At 37.1% G+C, this 10,268-nt stretch overlaps 1 protein-coding gene across 9 annotated transcripts in view; it reads right to left on the bottom strand.

The window, feature by feature from the left end:
- Positions 1–575: 575 nt before the first annotated feature.
- CPNE3 (copine 3) overlaps positions 576–10,268 on the bottom strand; it is a 29,305-nt gene continuing 19,612 nt past the window's right edge. For all 9 annotated transcript variants that reach the window (XM_075494896.1, XM_075494890.1, XM_075494891.1 and 6 more), the window contains 8 exons: positions 8,031–8,117; positions 7,370–7,429; positions 6,310–6,443; positions 5,804–5,858; positions 5,654–5,705; positions 4,857–4,990; positions 2,478–2,714; positions 576–1,025 (listed from right to left, as the gene is read on the bottom strand). In XM_075494896.1, the coding sequence (XP_075351011.1) occupies positions 915–1,025; positions 2,478–2,714; positions 4,857–4,990; positions 5,654–5,705; positions 5,804–5,858; positions 6,310–6,443; positions 7,370–7,429; positions 8,031–8,117 (870 nt within the window). In that variant the 3' untranslated portion in view covers positions 576–914. The remainder of the gene's footprint in view (positions 1,026–2,477; positions 2,715–4,856; positions 4,991–5,653; positions 5,706–5,803; positions 5,859–6,309; positions 6,444–7,369; positions 7,430–8,030; positions 8,118–10,268) is intronic.

The raw sequence follows: 10,268 nt of genomic DNA, 5'->3' as shown, positions 1-10,268 counted from the left end.
AGATCAATAGTCATGACTGTTTTATGGAAAAAAAAAAAACAAAACAACAAAACCCAAACAAAACCCCAACCCAAATAAAATCTGGAGTTCCTGTTTTCCAGCACAGTACACACTGAAACACATCTTACAGCCTTTACAGTAGTAGCCTCAAAGGCCAATAGTATTCTTCTGAGATGTTAGAGGTTTACCTTGATTCACCCTAGTTATTCCTGTACTACCTTAAGAGACTGCGTAATATAAAAGAATATATACTTTAATGACTTGTTTGGCTCATGTTCACACAGCCCTGAATCCCAGGCATTGGCCAAAGGCACTGAAGTGGCAAATGTGAAGTAGGCATGCAAGGAGGGCCTTTACACTCTGTTCTGGCACTCATCTAATTATGAAACTCCTATGACAAAATTTTGTTATGGTGGCTCAATAGACACAGAAGCCTGAAGTATTACAAATTTGTTGAAGTATATACAAACTTTTACCTGCTTGGTAGGGATATACCCTCCTTTTCATTTCAGGCTGGTTTTATGATCACTGAGAAACTGCAGTCCTCAGTGCTGATCCCCACAAAAGTAATTGAACACTCCCACTGGCCATATTTATTAAACAGGCAGCTGTTCCACTTCCAGCCGTTCTCCCCCTTCTTTCTGCATACTCAACCTCTTTTTTTCCACTCTTACTTTTCAAAATAAAATGCACCTATGTAAGCCCTATCTCTCAAATCAACGTCAAATATTAACACAACTACAATTTTGGCCCTTAAAAGGCACACTTGGCAAAGTGATTTGCAGGCAAAAGCTAACAGACGTTACCATACAGAGGTGTGTGTATACATGTATACAGAAGTATCTTGAGAACCAAAGTCTGTAGATACAGCAAGTAAAGCAAGCACAAAGTCTCAGCTCCCCTGCTCAGCCCATTCACTTTGCAGCAGGATTCTTAGGAGGTTGCAGTTTGTAGGTGCTGAAGTAGTTCACCACTTGCTGAGGGACTTCTGCCAGGACACACTGCGCCAGAGCTTCTTTTGGAGACTTATAAAAAAAGAACACCAAGTTTCAGTTTCCACCAACTGTTAAAGGAGATCCTAAGACGGGTAATAAGTACCTCCTCGACTAGGTCAATTTAAAGTCTGACATTTTACAGAGGACTTTACACAGCACCCTTGTGGGACAGATGGAAGCTTCCCTGGCATCTTTACCTTCTTGCTCCCATTACCAGGAACCAGCTGGCTGCCTCGTTCCACTGAAGTAATAGGAGCTGGGTGCGCAAAGGGCTGCCATCTCTGAAGATACCTTTTGTCATATGAAATAGACAGAGTGCAGATGTCTAACTTCAGCCATGCAAATACACTTCCACTATCTGCTTAAGATGACCCTTCAGAGGCTTGTCTAATAACCTGCAACCTTTTGCACCAAGTGCAATCCACAGTAACTGTATTGCTACAGAGCAGCTCTTCTAGACATAGTTTTTACTGTATCCATGGGAAAAAAGCACCCCTTTTTCTAGAAATTGAAAGCATTCGAATATATAATTTTATACTGAATGTTGACCCTAGTTAATCTACATCCAAGTGCATTATTCAGTAAGCATATTCTATATTGATTTTGCTCTCTTTCTCCTTTCAGTTTGCCTGAGTTCCTCTGAGATTAAACAAAGAGCTTGTATCAAAAGTAAAAATAAAAATATGAAGACAAAATAAGGAGGTATAAGGAGTATTACTAACAGGGTTAGTATTAAGAAACAAAACAAAATTAGAACATATTAGGATGGAAATAAAAATACTGATCTTATCTTCCCCATCCTGAGGAAATTTTGTTGTTTTGTTTGTTTGTTTTAAAAATCAACTTTTTCCATCGATATGACATTTAAAAGCCGGACTATATTAGCCTGTGCATATTTCATTGGGTTCTACAGCAAAAAATCAGGACTCCACTCTTTCACCACCCATTTTTTGGGTATATTTGCTTTAATGAAAATGAAAACTATCACCACTATTGTGCCCACACACAATTTATACCGATTACGATCTCCCTGATTTAGTCTTGAATTTTAACACTGCACTAAAACGTGAGACTAGTCCACATTTACAAATGGGCATCCACAATAAAAAACTCTTTTCCATAAGGACAAAACCACAGTAAGTTCTTCCTCCCAAATGAAAAACACACCCATTTGTTTAATCGAGCCTGAGGGAGATTTACAAACGTCATCCCCCTGCAGCAACTTGTCAGAAACGCAGTGCTCAAACCAGAAATGGAGTCTTTTTAAACATGAACCAGCTCACCTAATGGAAATTCTACAGATGCTGAAGTCTTCCGTCCTTTTTTTTTTTTTTTTTAGCATTTGATAAAGACTTATCCAGACTTCAGAGTTCACTTTAGAGATTAGAGTCATTGCAAAAGCTTAGGACTATACGTAGCATATCCTAGCAAACCCAGCGTACCTCTACAATATTTATTAATCATACCGTTAAGATTACTTACATTTTGGAACTTCCTGAACGGCACAAACTGGACAATGTCTCTGACAGCTGGTTCTCCTGACGAGGACCTAAGAACTCCATTGTCACCATCAAGAAACTCCATAGCATCAAAGTCTGCTCCTCCAACACCAACAATGATAATGGACATGGGCAATTTTGAAGCATTAACTATGGCAGTTCGAGTTTGATCAAGGTCTGTTATCACACCATCCGTTATGATCAGAAGTATAAAGTATTGCTGTCAAATCAATAAACACTGTGTTATGATAAAGAAATAGAAAACATGTAGGCATGTACACTTAGAAAAATGCACATATAGACTACATACTGTTGTCACTTTGAACATGCTCAATGCACTCACTGAATTTTACAACCAAACATCTAAGTTGTGGTCAGGCTTCATCTGTACAGTCTGAAGAAATTTATAAGGACAACATAATCAATCTTTTAAAAGAAGTCATCTTTAAACAGCTACCTCCCAAAAACCTGATGGTATCACACTACTTCTCCTCTCCAAAATCCCCAGACAAACCAACAGTTAACCTGTCTTCCAAGGATTTGTCCTGGGACAGAAGGCAGTTTGTTGAGGTTTTGGACAGATAACACCTGTGAAACTTGTATTTGTTTCCCTTCTGGTCTATCAATACCTTTATGAAATGCTACCCTTCACTTCATTCAGTTAGACCAGATGGACAAAAGAGTGCTACCAAGGGTAATGGAACAGGCCTTCATTTTTTCAGTGTATCCCTAAAATCCTAACTATAGATTAAAACACATCTTTTTGTGATGAAAAACAGCAGGTCCATTATCAAATTCCTTTAATAATGTTTTCTAGCTGCTTTATGAAGTTAATTACCAAGGCATCTGAGACCACCTTGCAGTACTTCCGTAATTTATTCAAGTACCACTTCAGTTGCTTCCACTATACTGCCAGGGCTTCTAAAAATTGGCATCTTAGCCTCTGCTCTGGATTGAAGTATCAAGGACAAGCTAGAAGTATGAAGTTCAGAAGCTATCAAACACTTTTTGAACTTCTGGTCTTCTCTCATTTGGTTCATTTCACATGATTACTGGGCAGCACAAATTCAAGTTCCAAATGTACTCCCAGTATTCTTAGAAGTCTTCCTCTTCAGTACTTTGCTTCCCATCTTCCCTTATCTGCTTCCAAAAATAATTTGTTTTCCCTTATCTCCTATGTTCAAGTATCACCTTTTCTCACTGCTCCCCAGCACTCCATTCCCCCACTCCAGCAAGAATGTCTACAAAGCAACCATGATCAGAGAAGCCTATGACCAGCAGCATGATAGCATATCACATTGGATTTCTTTCTTCTTATACTTCTCCCATACTGGAAAAAAACCAACACCAAAACCAAAACCCAAATCAAAAATACCTACAATATGCATTAAATGGCAACGCAGCAAAACTTCTTCAATACATCCTTTCAGGCAGAAAAAAAATAAATCTCTTGCTAGGCATATTGCACTCTCAGGAAAAAAAAATAAGTACAAGAGGTTTTGCTACTTTCCTAATATATATATATAGATAGATGACCGTTACTACTGAAAGACTATCAAGGCAAAACCTTATAAACCTCTTGGCATATGAAAATCCATAGCTCTTTTCCAAATTGGTTTCCACAGGTACTTTTACATGCAAAAATAGTTAATCTTATTTTCTGATTTTACATGACATCTGAGATACCAGTATTTGCTATCATCAATGATTTAGGATATATATGGCTTCAGATTTGCTGAACTTGCATGGATTATTGTCTAAATGATTCGATACTCAAGACTTGCTCTTCAGACTTCCTGTTTCTTAATATGGTCAACAACTCGCACATACAATTTAATAGGGAGGAGGGCACAGCACATACAGCACCTAAAGCTTTATAGTAAGGACAGTTTATTATCAATGTTGGTACCTAGGTGTCAGGAGCTATATCCTCCATTTCTTCATTACCTTACTTAATTTTCTCTCTCAGCTATCTGATGTGAAACAAGGTCTAGTTGATTTTTCTCAGCTGAGGTTAAATCACTCTCCTATATTCAAAGGCTTACATTAGATTTTAACACCTGCATAGCACTGCAAGAGCTTTGAATAGAAGATACCATAAAGGTGCCATGTATTTTTAAGTTGATATTTCAACTCTGAAGAGTTTATTTAGTTAATTTAGGAGAGAATTGTTGTGTACAATCTGCAAAAATCAGTTAGCTTTTATACCCTTTTAAGGGTACCAAACACCAAATCACAACGTAAATGCCCAGCTGTTGAAACAAGTACACTTACAAGCTTAAAAAAAGAAAAATAGTATTTATAAAACTAGACGGGAAAGAAAAAAGTAAGAAAAATACACACACTACCATAAAGAACTTACAGATGCTGTTTGCTGTTGTGTAGCTGCAGCAGCAAATCTTGCCACATGATTTATAATTGGAGAAAAATTTGTTGGCCCATATAACTTCACTTGAGGAAGACAAGCCCGATATGCATCAACAATGCCTTGGATTCCTAGAGAACGCAAATAGATCATATTATTTTTTTCATATTAGAATTAGGACATTTTGAAGCACTCGATCTTCCTAAAACACTGTATATATCAGTTATTTAAAGTGATGATGCAAAGATTTAAAACTAACCATGACAAAAAAAAAAAAAAATTATTCATGAGCAATGGAGGCCTTCAACTTGACCAATGCTTAACATACATTCTTAACATGCTTGGCTTTATGTGAACAGAAAGGCCAAATACTGTACACTCAAAGTGCGTGTAACTGAAATACAACAGTTCTCTTCGCCTGGAGGCTTGTGGTAGTCTGTAGTGCAATCAGAGGCCATGTTGAACAGGCACTAGCAGCACCATACTCAAACCAGACAGCTCCACACCAGCAGTGAAGTAGAATGAAGTGGCTTGACAACATGAGACAACCATTCCCAGCTTACCTGTACTGTGCCCTAGCTGTTTAAAACACTTCTTTCACAAGCCATTACAGAAGAGAGACCAAATGCTATTTCTAATAACTAAGAAAATGGTTACAAAATTGTTTCCTGCTACACAACTAAGCTAATTATTTAAATAGAACAACATGCTTCACAGTTCACCTTTCAAGTGTTTTTATCCCTTCACCTTAGACTTTTTATTCTCTAGGTCTGATGTTACTTTCTCAGACTTACCATTACAGAATGGGTTTGATGGGTTAAAATTTAATGGGAACTCATGTGACACCTGCCAATACACAAAAGACATAGTCAGGACTGTACATACAATCTCCTGAAGTAAATGCTTTTAGTTGTCTTATGTAGTGCATTTACATATTCCATTACCTGAAAGGAAGGAGGAATTTGTGCACCAAATCCAAAGGCTGGAAACATCTTATCTCTAAAAAAGCAATTTTAAAGAAAATGAAGTGAGTGCCTTCCTTTAACAGCTGTCATAGTTCAGTAAATTTAGCTAATCAGTGCTGCTTTTGATCATTAAAAGTGTTTTTTATTAAGCATTAAGAAGCAAAAGTAAATGGAGTTTCCCCCCTGTAATTGTTTCTAGGACCAAAACCAGTCTTTAACACCAAATTGGCAAGAATGCAAGCATTTATTTAAATTAATGCCGCTCTTTACATCACAGATGAAAAGCCCTGCTTGTCTGCTGTAAACACAAGCTTCTGTTTGTGATTACGTGACTGTGCAGTGATTATGAAGTCTTTTAACTCTACATTTCAGCTCAGAAGTTTCATTCCGATATATCTGCTGGCATCTTCAACACTGGTTTAAGAAACTACCACAAAAATCTATACATATCTAAAAAATGATTTAAATAAAAATCTAAAACTTACGTATCATAATCCTGAATGACCATTCCTACAGACCAAATGGCTGTTAGGTATTCATTAACTCCATTAGGGCTGAGGTAATGCAGAGAGTCTGGAGAGCGAGGGTCTCCATTGGAGCCTGTAAAATCTATCCCCACCTGTCAAATGCAGTATTTATATCAAATTGCTGTTAGAGGTAAAATTATGTTTCTTATATTTGGCAAAGCCAAAGTGAAAATCATGAAAGAACTGTAAACAGTAGTTACCAGAACATCTACAAATCTAACAGGCATAATACTTAGATGCAGGTTTCTTGGAATATTAACACTCCTAAAACAATGCCATGACAAAACCAGCAGAAGCTCTGCATCTCTCAGAAAGGTTGACATGACTTTTATCTGTCAGGTTTTCACTGTGTTTACTTGCAGCTACCATTTACAGCAGCTCTTCAATAGCTGTTAAATTAATTTCATCCTGTATCTTGCTATACACACCTTTCCTCTCAAAAGTAAGACACCACAGAAGCCTAGCGACAGTTCTTCCTCTGAGCTCAATGGGTCTTCTCTGCTTTGGTGATGAGGCATATTACCAGGGTAAAGACATCTTACTGTTATTTGCACTGCATTTGCTTCATGAATTACATAACTCAAGGGTCCTAACCCATATGATGGCTTCTGTATGTTGCCTTCATTAACCAAAGGGCCCTGAAAAGCACCTTCAAGGGCAAAAGTGAAATCTTTGGTCAGAGGAAGAGGGGGAGGGAAAGGGAAAAAAAAAAAAAAAAAAAAGGAAACTTGAAGTAAATCAGAGAACTGTAAATTTCTCCTTGGTTTCCATCCACACAGCTCAGCTAGCTCCTAACGAACACAGCTACAGGTTCAGAACTCTGTGCCATGAGCAAAGAAAGTAATTTTTTCTAAACAGACTAGATAAACTCTGGCAAAATGGCTTCCCCCCTCCATGCTACAGAACACAAAAACAAAAACAAACCAACAATAATCAAATTAAGAGCAGAGGCAACTACTTACATACTTCAGTTTGTTCCAAAACTCAAAAGCTACTTTATATAAATGATTTAACTTACTGTGAAATTCAGCTGACACCCGCCCATGATATAATCAAGGAATGTGCATTCTACTATGATCTAAAAGTAGAAGTTAAAGATAGAAATTAACCTTTTTTTTTAATGGAAGAAAAACAGTAAGTATTATTGCAGCAACTTTTGAGGTTCCAGATTTGTTATCTTTACCCATGCAAAGCACTACTTTTACTCTATAGATATCCCACCCACCAACTGTAGTGAGGGCATTTACAGTGTGTGCTATCACACACTCAGTGCATCAGAATCAAGCCTTTTACAAAATGACAGGCAGACGACAAAGCAGCTCCAAAAGCACTATCATTTATAAAACAACATATTATGACAGACTTACCAGATATTATTTCACCATAAAACAGTGAGTTGGGAAATGCAGTGGTTCAGGAATGGCCTTACAAATTGGTAAGCGACCTTTGCCATATAGATGGCATCTTCAAGACAAAGTGAGGGGACAGGGGAGGACAGACACGTGATTCAGCTGTCAATCTGTCTCCTTATATGAATCAAAGCCCTTAAGTATTTACTGATGCTAAAACTTTCAGACATTTTAAAGTTTGTTACAGTTTGAGGGTTAACTCATACTAGATGAGAGTTGTTATGCCTGAACACTTAAAAATAAAGAGTCATACCAGAATATATTACTGACCTCACAGTGCTTAACACTCACAATGCCAGAGTTTTTATAGTTTTTTTTCTTCTGTCTTTTCTTTTCATTGATGCACTCAAATTCAACCTGCATGAATGCAAACAAATCCAACAAAAGAACTATAAATATCATTTATGCAACAAATTTAAAAATTCTTTATTCAAGTACTGATACTTTGGGCTTGTATTAAAAATGCAGTTTATTTCACTATCAAGCAAAATTAAACCTAGCCTGCCCAAAATCAGCAAGAAAACCCCCATTATCAATACAGAAATCCTCTCTTACCCAAAAGCTTACAAAAAAGTTTGTTTAGACAACTGTATTTCAACCAGATGAAGAAATTCTGTACTATTTTCCCCTGTGAGAATTCTGTCAACAACTTTCTTTTTGGTAAAAACATGGTGATTCAGGCAAAGCATCACTGTTTCCAGCAGCCATGGCAGTAACATACGAAATAAGAGGTATATGTTTAAGCTTTCCAAAATTAGCTGTTGAGGCTTCATCAACTAAACCAATACCTTAACCTCTGAGTATAATCAACAGCTAGGCAGGTTAAGCAGCTCCTGCCATCATACAGTCATGATGGCACAATGCAGAATGTCTGATGCATAAACAGTCTGAGGAGGTATTGCAGACATGCCTTCTGGCTCAGTGCCAGAAAAAGGTTCCACTGCTTTGGTTTAAGTTAATTAAGTTTTAAAAAGTGATCTTGCAATTAATGTGAAGCGAAAATATGCACTAACAAGGTCAGCACCTGAGAAGTCTACATGCCTCTTCTTTACCTACTTTTTTTTTGACATTTCACCACCAACATCACTTCTATTTGATGGAAATTGTCTTTCAGGGACTTGTTTTCGTACTATGTCAATTGGTGAGGTACTCACTAATAACGACCATGGGATACAGAGCATGTACAATCTTTCAACTACGTTTTATAGGCCTCCAACCAGAGCACACTAACAGCATGCCTGGGGGGAAGATACACCTTGCTGGAGTTACAGCAATTCTCCAGAGAATGAAAAGCCACCTATTCACTCCAGTCATACAAGATCAGCTTTTTCAGCAGCTGAGGATACAGAGTCACACCCATACTCACCTCAAGTAAACCTGAAAGAAGTTGTGCCAGATCTCCCACAGGTGCAGCTCATGTCAGAATTGTGGGAGTAACTAACGATCACACTTGGAGTATATAAAGTCAAATTCTAATGTGCCCTGAAAATATTTTACAGACCTTACAAAATTAATCAGATCACACAGGATTATAGGTTCCTTTTAAATTATAGTTCCTTTTAAAAGTAGAAGAAACCTGGAGCACATTATTTGTGTTGTCTCTTATCTTCACTTCATCTTACTGACACAGCAGTAAGTTACTTAGAATAGGTATAGCCACAGTTCTCGTGAAAACAACTTTCTTAAAGCATTTCCAAAACTAGCACAGGCAGATTATAACTTAAAATACCTTTTCTTTAAATTCAAAAGAGACCGCACCTATCATGCTCCTAGGGGAGCAATGAAAATAGATATTTGTATTCTCAAGAAGCCTTTACACAACATCCTTCACACTGCACAGGAACGCACTATCACAGTTCTTACAAAAAATATATGCTTGCAAATGTGAACGTACAAACCTGCTAGGTTTCTTTAATTTACAATACCGCTCTATAACAAAAGCGTAACTTTTTTTTTTTTAAATGAAGAAAAACATCTTGTTAAAAGATTCATAATCTTCATTTAAAAAGCAGAAAAAAATGATTTTATGAAATCCTTCTGCTCCCCCATTTTTTTCTCCACACTTTAATTACAATAATAAGAAGGATCACTGTCAGCATTGAAAGCTAAACTGATAAAAGCCCCTGAAAATCTAGAAGAAATGAGAAAAACACCTAAGAGCTCCAGCTAGGCAGCATATGAATTACATGCATATAATATGAGTCCAAAATTCCTTACAAACAATATAAAACCTTAAGAGGCATTAAACTGAACCATGCATAATTCAAAATTAATTCAGAAACAAGTATCTAGAAGAAAAGCATGGCAGGGCACAAAACAGCAATCAAAAAATCACTACAGTCAAGGCTGACTCTTCACCATTCAACAGCTCTGAAGAATTTAGTACAAATGCAACACACAAGATGTTAGAAAAGTACAAGCAGGCACTCAATATATCCCATTATTATTAATTCAGGAGCAGTTCTGCAGGTTTTATAGAAATAAAGGAAAAGATGGTAAAATATTTTT

Source organism: Mycteria americana, chromosome 2 (assembly GCF_035582795.1).
Source record: "Mycteria americana isolate JAX WOST 10 ecotype Jacksonville Zoo and Gardens chromosome 2, USCA_MyAme_1.0, whole genome shotgun sequence".
In the NCBI taxonomy this organism is placed as follows: Eukaryota; Metazoa; Chordata; class Aves; order Ciconiiformes; family Ciconiidae; genus Mycteria; species Mycteria americana.
This window is presented reverse-complemented; position numbering and strand designations above follow the sequence as displayed.